Genomic DNA, 17,632 nt, shown 5'->3' with positions numbered 1-17,632 from the left:
TTTTTAACATGATTTTTTTCGAAAATATAACAGGGGCATAATTCCCCGACAGCACCTTCAAAGAGCCATTTCTTATGTAATAAGATTGCAGGAAAGAGGAAGGTCATGAAGAAACAAAGAATGTCACCTCATCACTATACACTGGAAAAAGATAAAAGGAAAGGGAAAGGAAGAGATTAGAAAAGAGGCTTAAGAGGTTTCTGCACAAACACCAGCTTTATATTTTGACTTGTAAAACAATCATTCCCCTTTTATACATTTGCACAGAGAGATAACATGTATATATTCTATACCGGAGAACCTTCTTTTATCTATCTAATGAATGTGCAGCAGCAAGTAGAGCGGCCCCAATCCCCGACCCATCCTCGGAGACGCGGAGGATGACGTTTCGGGCGACCTCCTCGCCCAGTATCTCGACCACGGCTTCGTTTAGATAATCCCTGAAATTCGAGTAGCCCGTGTAGAGCCCCCCCTCGATCGCGACGGACGTCCTCTGCGATTTGCTTCTCGATCTTCCGCTTCCGTCACGACCAATCTTCTTCAGTATCCCGACGATCCCTGCCGCCGCTAGGCGGGCGGCCCGTCGGGTGACGATGTCGCATACTCTTATGATAAGTCTCCTTGTCTTCAAAGGAACATGCGGCATCTGAAATATATAATGGAGAAAGGTGCAAAGAACTTTTGACTCTCAACGAGATCATATTGTGATAGAGAGAAAAGAAATGCTATAGGTACCCTGGAAAATTCCCAAACGGAATAAGATTTCAAATATGGCAATATGAGTCGCCTTGCAAAAGTTGACTCACCAGCCGCGCTTCAGGGCATAGTATAAGGTACTTACAGCATTAGCACTTCGAGAATGCGTAATTACCTGGAAATTTTGTTCCATTATCTGTCGGACTCTTTCCAAATCAGGTGAATCGTCCTCATGCATGGCGGCCATTATTGGTGTGCTGGAAATTTGAAGAGAGCAAATTAGAGAAGCGAATCATAAACTGTTCTTTTTACATAACGAGTCTAACGATGCTAGTTTCACTTTTATCACTCTTTTACATCAATCAAGATATCACCTCATTACACATATATAAGTTGAATGCTTCTCCACCGGATTTCCACAACCATTTTTCTCAAATTGCAGGAGCACAGTTCCAAAGATCTTTCAGATTTTTGGTGGGCTCTAAAGCATCAAAGGAGTTGCATTTGAAGACTGCATTCCCAAACTAGGTCTAATTTCAATATCAACACTCTTCATTAACTCTATTCTGACATGCAGAGGATTTTTAAGCGATTCAAACACATGACATGGATAGAAATAGAGTAAACATCCCATTTCGAAGTCCAGAAACCTATAAATGAACAATTATTTTACCTGGAGATGCATCATCGCTGTACCATAAGAAGCAACATAGATATTTCAATTCGATGCCCCATTATACATCTTAGAAGAGTAGAACCTTAATAAGAGATTAATTTTTTCATTGTTAGGCTCATGAATGGGAACACTACAACTATATCTAATAAAGAAAATCAACAAAGAGCAGGTCAAAAAGCGGCCTTGAACACAACCACTGCATTGCAAAAGCTTTATAACAGTAAGGTGGCTCGCCAAACCCCCTTTATCAATGTTGACTTAATTAGGACTCGAAGTAGAATAGGTCCCAATTAGTCGACAAACTTTTTTAAGACCGACTAACAGACATGAAATAGGTCAACATCTCTCAATAAAAATCATAGATCCATGTGAATTGGCATGCTACTCCATAGAAGGAAAGATGATAGGGAGTGGCAACAAAGAGAGAGAGAGGGGGAGAGAGAAAGAGAGATGCCAAAAAGGAAAAAAGATAAAAGAATCCACACTGAAGTTGCATTGTGCAGTAAATCGAGAAAAATCCCACAGTAGCTGTTACATACCTTAAACTAAATGGCACAGATAAATTTTGAGTAGCATCACCGAATAAATCCGACTCCTGTGCCATTCTCTGTAGCACTCTTCTTACTACTTCGCCCAAATACATTCCAGAGATCATTTTCTCAAAGCCCTATAGTACAAGAAATACTTATAAAAACTTAATGTTTTACCAAAAACTTGCAATGCCAAACATAAATCAAACATGAAACAGATAAGATTGCTCTTGCCTGATCATTGCGATTAGGGCTCTCCTCATCTAGTGCGATATCGTAAGAAGTTCTCGGTAAGTGGGATGACCAAAAATTCCCCCACTCCATGTTGACAACCTAATCACCATAACACTGTAAATAAAAGAGACAAGTAGCAATTAATTGCTATAAATAATCATATAGCTCAGAATTATGAGTACCATGCCTCCGGAATTTGTAAGAAGGCCTTGACACTTGATAATTGCATCGGTGCGCTCAATATAGCAAGCATTAGTACCCGTTCCAATAATCACGGCAGCCACTGTATCCTGATCGTAATAATGACCCAGAGCTAATGTGCCCACCGTATCATTCACCTGATTAATAAGATTAAATAAGGATCAAATATAATTTCTCAGGCAGCATATTGTATTGTTATTCGTAAAAGAAGAATCATTGCGTTTTAGCAACTCAAGTGGGATAAAAAGGATGGGCAAGTATCAAAATGAAAACAAGCTAGATTGTATCACAGGCACAATCATCTGCCATCAACTAGTAATTTTGCCATGAGAAAGAGTAAAAAAGCCTGATGGCCAAGAAAGATCTAAAATAAAAGACAATTGTGGTCATCTTCAGCCAGCTCCTACCATTTTGGCCTCTTTTGGCAGATTCAACAGAATTTTTAGTTATGGTTCAGAAGATTTTCAAGCAATTTTACTTCAAAAAGGCATGGTGTGATATGCAGTACAGCAATTTCTCCATAATGTGGTACGAGGGGGTAAGATTTCTTGGATCGCTAACACCAACGGCCGTTCGCCTCGTAATGTCAATGCGAACTGACATATATATAAAATGAATGAAATCTCTTTTGTTACCGTAGAGCTTTTTGTTAATTATTATTGCCAGAATTGGTATCCTTCGTCTCTACCTCCCTCAAGTGTATAATTCTTTTGTTTAGGTAACTTGACAAATTAATCTAGGAAATTCAAATTCTTTTTCACTAATCCCTGTTCACCACCTTTTTTGCGATCCAGATCACAAACGCACTGTGAATATTCTATGCGATCCTAAATGATGTTCCGAAGGGTCAGCACTGATCCAGGTAACGCTGGTTTGACACCTCATTTCATCCATCTTATGAATTTATTTCGTTCTTTGATATAATTCTATTTCAACATTTCCTAGTATCTTGATATCAGATGAGTATAGAAGTTCGATCAACACTCTACAGTAACAGTAAAGTCTTATAATGTGTAGATGAAAACCGCTTTTCTCATTAAAGGAAATACTTTAACGACTGAGTGATATAAAAATTACAAAATTCCAACTTAAAATATACGTACTTAACAAGTTTATATCTTTTCAACTTGAAAAAAATTTACCTAGTTGTTCCAATCTGGATCACTGGCCAATATATATGATTCAAGATAATGTCTTTAGGTTTCATTCATTTTCACACTTCACGACTCATGACATTTCGCTGTTCGAAAATAATGTGTAACTCACTTATAGGTACATAAAATCTTTGCATTGCATAGTTATTTACGCAACAAGATTTGTTAAAAGGACATATCAGACACAATATACATTCATCTTACCTTTTCTTTGATATGCCTTTATATTCTGTGACTTTAGTGATTTTGCTTATTATTTAAAACTTCTTATTATTCTGTAATTTCAGCAGCTTCTCATATTATCTAAAACTTCTTCAAGGACGATTGCCAGCTCCAAACTAAACTCGTCAAAACTTGGTCTAAGAAAAGAGACCCAGGCTCGATCACTTCCAAGCATGATCCTAACTCCTGATAGCAATCAGATTGACTTCTCCTCGAACTTGAAAGGTTGATTAAATTGGTTTTCAATATTGGAAGATGATATCAATTGGAAGTGTGCCTACACACAATCAAAGTTGCTGCCAGTTGGGCTTGACTAGCTCAATAGGATTAACAACTTCACAAATGACCTTCGTAACCACATGGGAACACATTAAGTATACTAGTATTCACCCAAGAGTTTTCCCACATATAGAATTATTAGGTGGTGGTGACAAGATAGGTATTTAACATATCTCATGCTCATATTATCTAACCCCGCATTGAAGTGTTCAAGCTAAGTGAGTAAACTCATGCAGGTTCAAATAATTTAAGCAAGTGCATCCATATATTCAGCGTCTCATGCAAGGAAAAGTGTTCAAAGCAATTTTCAATATGTTGCAAAATTGCGGTTACAAAAAGCTAGATGAACCAGAGGACACTCGAATAATACCAAGGCTGCCACCCGCATATTCAACCCTTTCGTGGTCATGGCCTCCTCTAAACCTCGAGCAATATCCTTACCAACCTGAAAGTTCAAAGCTGATAAGTCTAAGTACAACTTGCAATATTGCATGATAAACATTAACCAACATAACTAAAAGAATACCCATCTAAAACAACACTAACGAAGTCAACAGAAAAGAACTTACAGATGATACTCAAAAAAAAGGGCATAGTTTTATAGCTATAAGAATAAGTCATTCTTTCACAGGCAATACAAATAGATATTAGACACATTCATTTCACAGGTTACTATTTTAAAGATGCAGCTAAATAGTTTTGAACATAAAGGAGCCAGCGTTTATCAACTGAATTATTAAGAACAGCAATATACAATCCAAGTTTCATTAACCTAAACAACTGAAAAATCACCATGAAGTTGAACCAACCGATCAAAGAAGATTCAACTTACAGCATCTTCAATTGAAAATCCTTTTGTCCACTTGATAAGAAAGCCTGAGGAAACGGAAGTTTGTCTAACAGGAAAAGAAAATGTAAAGCCAAGTGCCCTTCTCTCATCTGTCTTTTGTTGGGAATCATCTTCCTCTCTTTCAACAAAGTTTTTTAGCGTCGATGCAATATAGTCGAACAGAATCTGCAGGTGGGGAAAAAAAAGAAGAGTAATATACACATTACAGTGTAATGTTTACTAACAAGTGTGACATTCTAGAAACTATAAATTACCTCACTTGTTCCGGACTTTAATTCTTCCGGAAGAGGTTGGGATTCAACTTTATGACTTAAAATCATAGACCCTTTACCTCCTAGCTGAACCCGCAATACTCTAAAATTAGTTCCTCCAAGATCAAGAGCATAATAGATGCCTTCTTCGCTCCTGTTGGAAAAGAAGGATAAAACAAACCAAAAGAAAGATTAAGCATAAATGAATGATAATTTATAAGAAAGACACAGAAGCCATTATTTGTAGATCGAGAAAGAGTAAGTCTTCTAGCATTGCAAACCAGCAATGAGTATGTTTAAGCAGATGAGAAATTTTAACATGTATCTGACATGATGACTTACAAGATAAATTGTTTGTTAGAATATTGGATTTGGGAAATCCGTGAGCAGAACATTTTAGTTGAATTAGCGTCTTACGACGGATAAACTAAAGTAGAACAAGTCCTCTCGACAAATCAATCTTTATGACCATGTAGGAAATATTAAATCTTGGAAAACCCTTAATATTGCATTTGAGAATCACTAGGTTAAGATTTTGTATGTGACGATGAAACTTAATAAAGTTCGATCTAGAATCTATTGACAGATCTAGTAGAGATATCATGCTCCCAGTTAGGTCATCAAAGTGCAGGGTTTTAAAACTCATGCAAAAACCTTTCAAATTAGGCAAAAAAAAAAAGAACTGGCTTAGCGTGAATCACATGAACAGCTGCATAAATCAAAGTAGCAATGTGATTTATCCCACTCTTTTTTCAAAGTGCCATAAACTTGGGAATATTGGGCTATAAACTGTAAAGAGTCGTATGTAAAGATTACAAACAGCAAATAAGAAATTTTCAAAAGATAGTGACATCAAAAATGTATAAAGAAAACAAAATAGTGTCAATGTATAGCACTGAAACTCAACCTCCATCAAATAAGCCCACTATCCCTGCAATAGATCAGTAGACAACTACTCAAGGAACAGAAAACAGATATAAAAAACCAAAAAAGAACTCAAGTTATTGAAGCCGTCCAAAAAGTATGTTAATACAAGCTATGGAGATAAAAATGTTTTCAAAACAAGACCGATGAAATAAGAGTACATGTTACCCAGATACTGTAGGACTAGAGTTCATCTTAACAAGTTATCTTCCAGGAAGAATCAACTAGCTAGCAAAACCCAAGAAAAAGGACAAACTAAAACCAAGAATCCGGCACAAATTTTGAGCATCGTGATCTCAGCACATGTAACATATCAAAACATCTGCGACTATGAAGAAACCATAGAACCATCTTTAAACATAAAAAATGAGAGGAAAAAAGAGAGAGATTAGCTTATATCTAAAAAAAAACAACATGTTATGTCCCTGAAAGAATCAAACAGTCACTGCATACAATACCATGAAAAAGTTTACACAGTAGCTTATCCTCTTCATCACATTGATCGCTACTATTGATTAGCCTCATTGAGTGACTATTCATTAAACCACTAATGAAGCAACAGGAAAAACCAACAAAAAACAACAACCACGCACAAATTACAAACGACGTAATCACATCACAACCAAAAGAAACAAAACCCGATAAAGACGACACCTTGACGCATCCACATCAAAACCCTCTCGATATATACAACAAAATTCCATAGAGGAATCTCCCAACAGAACCAATGAGAGAGAGAGAGAGAGAGAGAGAGAGAGAGAGAGAGAGAAAGTAACTCATCCTCTTCCTCACATTGAATGCTACTACTAGTATTAATTAACCTCGCATCAACCACAACAGAAGGATTCATTAACCTCGCATCAACTACAACAGAAGAAACCCAAGTAAAACCAAGGATCCAACACAGATTTTAAACAACATAATCACAAAAAAGACTAAGAACCCATTGAAGTGAGTTTCTTGGAACACCCAAATCGAGGGTCTCCCCAAACATAACACAATGAGAGAGAGAGAGAGAGAGAGAGAGAGAGGTATACCCATCGGGGAGCGTGTCGATGAAGGTGAGGAGCATCTTGAGCTTGCTCCCACCATCGGAGGCCAAGCCCGCGTGCATCTCCACGACGAGCGCGTCCACCACCTGCCTCAGCCTCCCCAGCGGGGTGGCGCACCCCTCCTCGAACTCCCCGACCACCTCCACCGCGCGCCACCACCGCCGCCGCGCCCTCACCCTCCGCCCCACCAGCGCCGCCGCCACCGCGCACGCTGCCACGGCGCACGCCGCCGCAGCCGCGAACCCCACCCTCCCCATCTCCTCCTCCCCCCGCTCCCTCCTCACCGATCGCTCACACCATCACACACACACCCCTTCCCCACCCCCGCAACGCCGCGAAACCCTAGCTTTCGCACCCCCCCCAGCCCCCTGGCGCCGGGAAACGAGGGGTAACGAAGGGAAGCGCCTTCGCCAATCAAGTGTTCGACGAAGCGCCCCAAAGAGAAATGAAACAGAGAGAGCGAAGAGAGAGAGAGAGAGAGAGAGAGCGAAAGAGAAAAAAGAAGAAGAGAGAAGAAGCAGAGGAGACCGAAAAAAGAGAGACGAGAAAAAGAGAGTGTGGTGTTTTAATACGATTTCTTAAAATAAATAAATAAATAAATATAATATTTTTCAATAAATTGTTATTTATTTTATAAAAACTATTTATTAATATTATTAATTTATTATTTATTATTATTATTTAAACTCGCGTTGGACAGCGGAGTGGTGTGTGCGTGCTCGGTGGTGGTGGACTCCTTTTTCGGAAAATAAGCGTCTCGTGAAATGACGGATTTGCCCCTGGAAATGTCACAAAATGACGGATGTGGACGTGGCGGGTTCAAAAGCCGGGGCATGGGTTTGACTTGTGTCGATAGCGACGCGCCGGGTCTACGTTTCAGAAACTGTTCTCTGCACCCGGTCCACCACGTCGCTGTGGATCGCCCAATCATCCGCCGCTCCCTGTATAATATATATATAAATAGTAAAATAATATACTTTCATGTGTTTTTGAAATTTCTAATATAAACTATAATTAGCCACATATTTACAGCTTCTCTAATGACTTATAACTAACTAACCTCATATATTTCTTAATCATAATATTTTAATTATTATTTCATAATTTCAAATATTAAAGTCGTAAAATTATTATAATATAGTAAAGCTTAAACGCTTTGCAGTTTGAGGTCCAGAACTGTAATTTACCCATTTTTTAAAATTTTAACCTCTTTAACAATTCAAAAAAGTTGTGGGTGCACGGATGACGTGGCGGACCGAGTCCAGGAGTTTATTCTACTCCACGGAGTCGTTAGCGTGATGAGCTCCAATTATTAGCCTAAGAATTAGGATTATTTACTTAAACGACACTTAAATTAAGTATTAAGTGAGCGTATCCCTTGACCATGGTCAACCCGTCGCACATAGGCTGTACGAGGGGGAGTAGATCCCCTACGCTATAGGCCGTATCAGCTCCGTACACGTGTCGTATTGTAACTGGCTCGCATAGTCGTAGGAGATTTACCGGAAACAAAATTAATTGAGTACGACGAATTGGGAGAATTGGCGAGAAGGACAACCAATAGGGTATTGCCACGTGGATACGCTGCAAAAAGTTTCCAAACTGAATGATGAGTTGAATAATTTTATTAGCGTAAATAAATTTGTTTTGGATATAGTGATTATTATTAGTGAATTGTGTTAAATATGTATATATATATGGTATAATTATTTTAGTGCTATTAAGAGCATGTTTTGAGTGAGAATATATTTGTATGTGTATCATTTTTATTTGATTACGATGTATTTTGTAATCAGTAGTAAGTGAATCGTATCCAAAATATACACTGCCCGTAAATTATTTTCTAAAATCAAAATTTTTGCAACTATAATTATGAGGATCTCATGATAGATTAAGATCTAATCCCAGAATTTTCTCGACATCTCTTTATTGATCATTTTGCTACGCTAACTATTTGCCCTCGTTGTGAATTATAATATTTAACTTTAAAAACAAACAATGTCATCACTGACGTAAAAAGGTTGTAAAATTATTAGTAAGCTCCCTAGTTTTTTAAAATATATTATTTTATTCTTGAATTATACTTGTCCTTTGTATCCAAATAATGAGCTTAAAGGTTCACAAAAGATACACCAAATCCAGTTTTTTTAAATTTAGTGATCTCATACATTAATGGTGAATCTATTCGCTTGAGAAAACAAGTGGAATATTGCTTACATATATACCCTACAATATGAGAGTTAGTATATATGTCTTTACTACAATGAAAAGTTTATTCTATATATGGATTATAATTAACAACATTCTTAAGAATCATAATATATATTGTCGATTGTCAATGACCACAAATTGCAAATTTAATTAGGAATAATTATTTGGTTGGAACTGGTCTACTAAAGGTATTGATTGCGGGCCAGAAGCGCGGCTTTTACATTTTAGAAAGCCAAAAAATTTCAAAAGCATTTAAAATTATGATGGTAGCCACCTCCGGAGAAATATATAATCACATACATTTTCAATACATTTTATAGTGTTAGAGAAAAGATTAGAAGCGTTTTTAGTTATTTTGGAGTTTCAAACAATAAAAGCTATGCTTTTAGTTACTGCATGATCAAACTAGTTCTAAATTAGTATGTCTTGTAATGTAATATACATTTTTTTTTTCCGGCGATGAGTTACACTATCAATCCTCAAATTTACGTGATTTTTTTCTTATTTAATTTTTGTGATATTGGCCTATTTCAATCAACTATTTTCTCTTAAATAGTTTGTAAACTTGGATGAAAATTGCTATTCGGTAAGATTTGATGCTAATGTGCCCATTTCTTTTCAAATTAACGAACGATTTGACAGAAGACGCCTAATAATTAAAATATTTTAAAATTTTTTTAAAAAATACTGAAGTGCGAAATTCAAAAGCCTGTATGCTATGTAAATTGTAAACCTCAACCGCCTTTCTCCCCTCCCAAACTACCTATCGAACTCGTGATCTACGTATAATTATAAATTGGGTGTCTTATATGTTAAACATAAAAATATAAGAATATAATTCTCTACCGGATTAAGTTTTTAGAGAAACTAATTGTTTCATACTACTTAACATTATCTTTTTAGAAAAAGTGTTTTTAGTCTCAGCTATTTTATCTGAAAATAATAACATTATTAATTAGACTTTTTATTAGCTTATATGGTGGCACAGTAGAATTGATTTCAGATATATATCCACCTATTATAAAAAAAAATAATACGTTTTTTTTAATCCACCTACACTAGGGTAAAACAATCCACAAACAAAAAAAAAAAATGGTGAACCGGGTCTAGGGAACAATTTTCTCATTCTCAGACCAAGTGAGTGGTTCAGAGCAGGGTCAAAACCTCACAACGGGGGCATTTTAGGGCATTAACCCCAAACCAGGAGGGCAAAATTGGAAACAAAAATTATAAGAGAAGAGAGAGAAAAGAAAGAGAGTGTGCGTGCCTCGTAAAGCGTGCGTAGTGAGAGAAAGAGAGAGAGAGAGAGAGAGAGAGAGAGAGAGAGAGAGTGGGGGGGACAGGGGACGCGGCTACAGTTCGGGACAAAAGAGAAAAAAAAAAGAGGAGTAGGACGCATCATCCCCTGCTCCAGGCGCGCCACGTCATCCGCGCACCGCGGCCAACGAGCGCCCTCCGTTCCGCCGCTTCCCTCCGAATCTCGCTCGGTTTCTACGGTCGGATGAGGGGCCGAATTGCGGCGGCGCAGGGGCCACGTGGTGCCGCTCGGCGCAGCGGTGTACCCCACCGCGCGAGGCGGATGAACGGCTACGGGTGCTGCGTAACCTCTCGCCTCGCGCGCTATTCCCCATCCCCCGCCGTACGATTCCCAGCTGTCCTCCGCTAATTCCAGCTAAGCATTTCGCAGTCCCTCTCTCTCTCCCCACCCCACACCCCCTCTACCTACACCATTCTCATTGCATACCCCTCCTATGCTCACCCCATAACACCCCCCCTAACTCTCCCTCCGCCTCTCCCCGCGATTCCAGAAAGCGTCTGTATCGCTCAGAAAGTGTGATAGAAAAATATCTTGATATTCTATTTGCTCGGTTTGCTTAGACACGAAATGTTAATATTGCCTTTTGTTCTACTGCTGTTGATGTGCTGGTCTGATATACTGCACAAAATAACTCACAATAATGTGACGATATTAGGGTGAAAACGGATAGAATATTATTATTTGAAAATATTCAGATCCGAATAGAAAATATTAGGATCTGGTCGGATACGGATGCGTATACGAATATTGTTTTAAAGAGTTATTTTTCGAATATATGAAAATAACAGATATAGCTGTAGATATATATATCCGAACTTTACTATTATTATTTTTATATTCTTTATATTTTTTGGATTCGTCTATCTCAATTTTGCCCGTCCATCCTACCCAAATCTCTTTCCTCCGGAGTTGATTTTTCTTGTCTACTCGTCCAATCAAGATACGGATAAATAATTAATACATGTTGTGAAAAAATAAGGTGACTTTTTTGTATTATTCCAGTTATTTTATAATGAGTTATATATTAAAATTATGTATTTTATATGTAAAGAAATATAGTCAGAAAATAAGGTGGAAAAATAAAATAATTTTTTTTGTATATGTGCATATTATATTATTATCTGAATACATATTCGATTCATATTCGAGTTTGAAAAAAATATCCGACCACATCCCGAATCTGTTTTTAACGTATATAATAATAAAAATTTAGCATCCGACATATAAAAAATATGGATGCGGTTATGGTTTCGTCAAATATCCGGCCATATTCGATCCCCTAAACAGTATACGCAATAGTCGATGATTTGTCATTGTACATTTGACAGTCAGGCGGCAGCGGGATCTAATTCAATGCTATAGGTCTCGCATTGTAATGCAAAATGCAGGGTACGATGAGACTGAGTCGTCGACTATATTTTGGGGGACGTTGTGGGGGTAGGCATAAGGAATTGGCGAGAAAGAGAAAACAAAAGGCAAAAGGTTCGCCACTTCCGCAGCAGCGCACCGCACTCCTCGATGCGCCACCGCACAGCCAGGCTGGACGACCAGATAACCCTAAGCTTACCCATTAAACTACCCAAACTACCCCAGAAAAAAAGGAATTAATTTTATTCAAGTCCCTGTAAATATAGTAAATTACAAATATATTATTATAAAGTTTAATTTTTATATGTTGTTTCTACAAAAGTCTAAATATTTTCAAATATGTTTCTCTGATTTGTTATCGTTAAAATACTGTTTATTTTATAAGTGAAATGACCTTTTTGGCAATACAAATATATTTTTCTAAAAATCTCAACCACTAATTAAAGAGGGACGAAAAGATCAATTCACCTCATTAACTAACTAATGTTAAGTATTTAATATATGATTAACTAATTTTTTATAACGGATCCTAACAGTAGAAATATATTTGAAAATATTAAAATGTTTGCAAGGACAATATATAGAAGTTGAACTTTGTAGGAATATATTTACAATTCATTATGTTTTGTAGGGGCCTGTGTAAAATTAACCCAAAAAAATTACTATATTTGACACTTTTGCTATTATTTGGGGAGTAAATAAATTTTGGGAGAAGCTATCATAACTTCGTAACTTATTTGGACTATGGACAATTTTTAGTTGATTATTTAAAATTTTAAAATTTTAATTTTACTATCCAATTTTTTCAATTTATCTGATTTGGATCAATCAATGATATTTTAACTTAAAGTTTTAAACTATTTACTTACTTTAACAAATTTATAATTGCAATAATTATATGAAATATTCTATCTAAATCTGTAGAGAAAAATAAAACGTCGTTGACTGACTCAAATCATGAAGTATGCTTAAAATATCATAAATATGTGCTATACGAAGGATCAAAAATAGTTATTTACGAAACAATATGATTTTCCTGCAAACACTNATGAAGTATGCTTAAAATATCATAAATATGTACTATACGAAGGATCAAAAATAGTTATTTACGAAACAATGTGATTTTCCTGCAAACACTTTTAAAAAATAAAAAACAAAAGAAACCTACTTAAATTATATCCATCTTAATTCCATAATCCAATCTTCATAATCTAACTTTTCAATCTGCTAAGAATGATTTACTTAATAACTTCATTGCTAGAAACTTTGAGAGAAATGTTTAATCTAATAAATATATAGCTATTACATAACAACAAATACTCAAATTAAATTTCTTAATGTAAACAATACAACAAATTTTTCTAGTGCAAAATGTTAGTAAACGAATGGGGGTAAATTTGCACTTGGGTAGCTGTTTGGTAGAGGTGTACTTTTGCTCAGTCACTTTTTAATTTAATTTTTTAATTTGAATTTTTAATTTAAAATTTTAATTTGTGGCGAGGGCGTCGTAAATCGCCCTCGTGATTGCGGGGCTCGAGCCGCTGCTGGGGCCCACCACGGGGTGGGGGTGGTGTGTGGGGCCCACCACCTCCCGCCCAAACAACCCATACGAAGCACCCGCATGCGACGAAGCGCGGATCCACCGTCCGGAGTTCGACGGACGGGGGAGGATCGCCGGTCCGCGTGCGAGCCACCCCCGGGGAACGGCCCGCGTGCGGGGAAGCACGAATCCACCGTCCGAACGTGGATCCACGGACGGCGCTGATCGCGGCGCCCGCATGCGGGCGCGGGCGTACGGTGGTGGGGCTCGTTCGTGCGGAGGCGTTTAACTCGTTTTCCCTACTCGGAATAAGCTGCGATGCGATTGGTGGAGCGGGTGGGGTCGGGACGTGGTCGGAGAATCAGGTACGGTCGAGGGGAGATCGTACGGCTGGTAATCAATGGCAAAAGAGCCGGGACCGGGGCTGTGTCTCCAGGTGCAACTGTTACATGGAACCGGTTATTATATAATAATTAATGCGGTGGAAATGTATGAATACCCCCCTCAACTATATGATACTATGAAATAGCCCCCACAAGGATATGCAACTTTTTAAAATTTTGATTTTACTATCAAACCATTTAGTTTGCTTAACATATTTTGACTTCAAAATTTAAGCTAATTATTCACTTTAGCAAATTTGTAGTTGCGAGAATTGTATAAAATATATTAATTAAATCTGTAAAAAAAATGATGTATTCAAATTTTGAAAGTCAAAGTGTCATTAATTACTCAAATCAAATAAATTAAAAGATTATATAGTAAAAAATCAAAAGTTATTTCAGATAAGTTAATACATTTTTACCTATTATTAAATAACCTGCTCAACTATCTTTCTTTTCTAGTAAAAACGCATGCATTTATCTAAACTACGTACCATTTTAAATTTGACTACCCTATTTTCAAATTTTTGATTTTACTATCTAACTGTTGAGACAATTAAGCGCGGACAAGATCGGTGCTGGTATTCCCTTCAAAAGCATCTATTTGGTCGTGCACCGGGAGCACCGGAAAAGTGTAAAGGAAAATAAATCGCGCCAATTGAAAGAAGTTACGATAACCGCAAGCAGTTACATGCGGTTCTAATCGGTTAGATGTGGTCCGGAATATGAGGAGATAGTGGCCGATCGTGTAAGAGCAATAACTGACCAAGGGGGTCATCTATAAATAGGATAATAATACCCTGAAAAGAGGTCTTTGTCCTTGCGCACAGAAGACCACCCTTATTTTTCCGTATCTTTCTTTCTCGCATTTACTGCTTTCCCTAGGAGTAGTTCCTGTAACTTAGCATCCTGGAGTCTGTCTGCCCTTTAGGCATCACTCCGTTGTAAACTAAAACCCTCTTTTCTATACTTTTTCCGTTCTCTTTCAATAGAAGGCAGTGTTCGGCTCTTCGGGCCGACCAGTTCTTGTGCTGTATTAGACATTCGGCTCATTCCTTGGTTGAAATTCTGATTTCTCTTATTCATTCGGCTCATCCAGCTGAACCAAATTTACTGTAGAGATTTCGAACCCGGCTGATCCGATTCCTCGTCAGCCGAATCGCCTGATCAATCGAAGGGCGCAAACTTCAAGGGTCATTATCCACAGCCGTTCCTCACTCCGACACGCTCCCCGAGGAGGATCTTTGACTGGATCAAAGGTCGGAAAATTCGGCTAGCAACACTAACTTTTTAATTTGTCTGATTTCAATTAGCTAACGGAACTTGGATTTCGAAATTTAACTGTATCATTTATTTTTACAGATTGAATTAGAATATTCTCTCCTACTCTTCCGTAACTATATTTATAAAAGTAATTAGCTTAAATTTTGAAGTCAAAGTATCGTTAACTCTCTCATATTTAAAAAATTGAAAGAGTGGACAGTAAAGACAAAATTTTGAAATGTTCAGTAACCGACTCAAAAAAGTTTATAGTTCAAGTTTTTGTTTGTTTTTAACTTTCTTTTGTTTAGATTGAGAGCCCCTCAACTTCTTCTTTTTTAAAATTTTATTTAAGTTTTTATACGTAGTTATATTACAAAAAATATATCAAATTTGATGACTTTGTATGTTATCAACTGTTAATCGATTTAATTTTATTTACTAGAAAGTAATTAAAATTATTAAATTTGGTAAAATTAGCAATGAATTTGATAAAATCTTGAAACTATTTTTTTATTTTTTACTGAACTTGAATTTTAAAATATTAGTCGTTGAACGACTCTCAACTAAAAAAAAAATAAAAATTCTAGTTGTACACTCCAAAAAGGACGTAGATCTCGCCACCCCCTGTTTTAGAATTCACAAAAATTTAAATAATTCTTAATAAAAAAATTGATGTGACTGATAAAAATGGCGATTATTCTTTTTTTTTTTCCTTAAATCTCGTTAGCCAAAATAACATGGCGATTGTTTAGATGATTTGGTACTAGCACGGAAAAAATTATTCAAATTAACATTTTTTTTATGAATTAATTTAATTTAAGGTAATAAATAGAAATTAGGACCTCTATTCTAAAACTTAAAAAGGTGAGAGACTAAATTGAACTATCAATTATTTTTTTAAAAGCATATAATCTTTAATTGTGGGGAAAAAAAAATCTTACACATAAAATTGAAATATTCAAATCCCAAACTCAATATGCAGAAGATATTCTATTTAGAAATAGTAATATTGAACTTAGCTCGACTATCGTCCATTTTGATTTTACTAACTAACCATTAAAAATTTTAAATATTTCTATCCAACCTTCTAATTAATTTGATTTGAGTCAGTTAATTACTCTATAACTTTAAATTTAGAATGTACTGCTTATCTTTATAGGTTTTATTATTATATTTCATGAAAATCGTACAATTTGCTTAAATTAATCTTGCATCGAAAGAGCCATCAACTGACTTAACTTAAACAAATTGAAATATTAGATATTAAAATTTAAATTTTGAAAAGTTGGATAATCTACTCAAAATTGTTTAAGTAAGCTCTATATATTTTTTACCTAAATTATATGCTAGTATTAATTTGAGAAGTTCTCTTAACTATACAACATTTATACTGGAGCTCTTGTCAAACTAGAGGTCCAAAAAGCCTCGTAGACTATAAGCAATACTATCCGTACATTCTATAGTATAAGTGTAAATCTTATACCCTTAACTGCTTCTGATTTGTATTACTTTATCTGTCTGAAGAGTGAGGCTACTGTACTATCGGAAGTACGGAGCCTTTTCTACTTCCAGTTCGTTTTTGATGTTGCAACTTTCGAATCGTCGATCGGCTCCATTAAACTTGATCTAGAGTATTTGGAGTACCTAGAAAATAAATTTTATTATTTTTCGATATCATTTGCCTAGTGATCGAATTGGCTCAAAATCAACAAATTTTAACGGCCGTAGTGAGCCGTTTGCAAGTTTAACGGTGTAGAAATATCCAAATTACGTGAAATTTTGATAGAAGATTCTTTATACTATATAAAACAAGATCAATATCTTTGATTTAAAATTTTAATGTCATATTATTACATTTTGTAAGATTTTTATTTTCAGCCGTTGATTTTGAGCCCCTTCGTTCACTAGGCAAATGATATCGTAAAATCATAAAATTTATTTTCTAGGTACTTCAAATACTCTAGATCAAGTTTAACGGAGCCGATCGACGATTCGAAAGTCGCAACATCGAAAACGAGCTGGAAACACGGAAGGCTCCGTGCTTCCGATAGCATAGTAGCCTCACTCCTGTCTTAATATGTTTTCTCTTTTTTTTTTTTACTGAAATTTTAAAAACTTTCCGACCATATCTAATGTTGTCAGCTAAAGGATTAATACTAAATACGCGAGGTTCTAAGTTTAAAGTTTAGGGTGTGTTTGTTTGGGTGAAAGTGAGGCGGAAGTGGAGAGGGGGGAAGTTGTTTACGCCGTAAACTATCACTTTCGTTGTTTGTTTTGTCGTAATTTTATTACGGCCGAAAGTCGAGTTCACCCAAAATAGGGTAATTGACTTCGCCCTCTCACGGGGCGAAGTCAATTCCGGTGAAGTGCAAAGAGGCAAAGGAGCTTGTTAAATTTGGTTAGGTAATGTGATCAAATTTGGTTAGATAAGTTTTAAAATATTTTTTGTCTAATTTGTATATTTAGAAAATGATGAAAAA

At 36.3% G+C, this 17,632-nt stretch overlaps 1 protein-coding gene across 2 annotated transcripts; it reads right to left on the bottom strand.

The window, feature by feature from the left end:
• Positions 57 to 7,326, bottom strand: LOC109720463 (hexokinase-3-like). 2 transcript variants are annotated; one of them, XM_020247599.1, is made up of 9 exons: positions 7,055 to 7,326; positions 5,097 to 5,247; positions 4,825 to 5,007; positions 4,363 to 4,437; positions 2,319 to 2,474; positions 2,137 to 2,235; positions 1,912 to 2,039; positions 872 to 953; positions 57 to 646 (listed from the first exon to the last, which is right to left on the bottom strand). In XM_020247599.1, exons 1-9 carry the CDS (start codon positions 7,324 to 7,326, stop codon positions 308 to 310), a joined length of 1,485 nt encoding a protein of 494 aa, XP_020103188.1. In that variant the 3' UTR covers positions 57 to 307. The 2 variants fall into 2 exon arrangements, with proteins under 2 accessions (XP_020103188.1, XP_020103190.1); XM_020247601.1 differs by lacking the exon at positions 57 to 646 and adding an exon at positions 1,370 to 1,454.

Source organism: Ananas comosus, linkage group 14 (genome assembly GCF_001540865.1).
Source record: "Ananas comosus cultivar F153 linkage group 14, ASM154086v1, whole genome shotgun sequence".
Lineage (NCBI taxonomy): Eukaryota > Viridiplantae > Streptophyta > Magnoliopsida > Poales > Bromeliaceae > Ananas > Ananas comosus.
The sequence above is the reverse complement of the archived record's forward strand: the minus strand, read 5'-3'. Positions and strand labels throughout refer to the sequence as shown.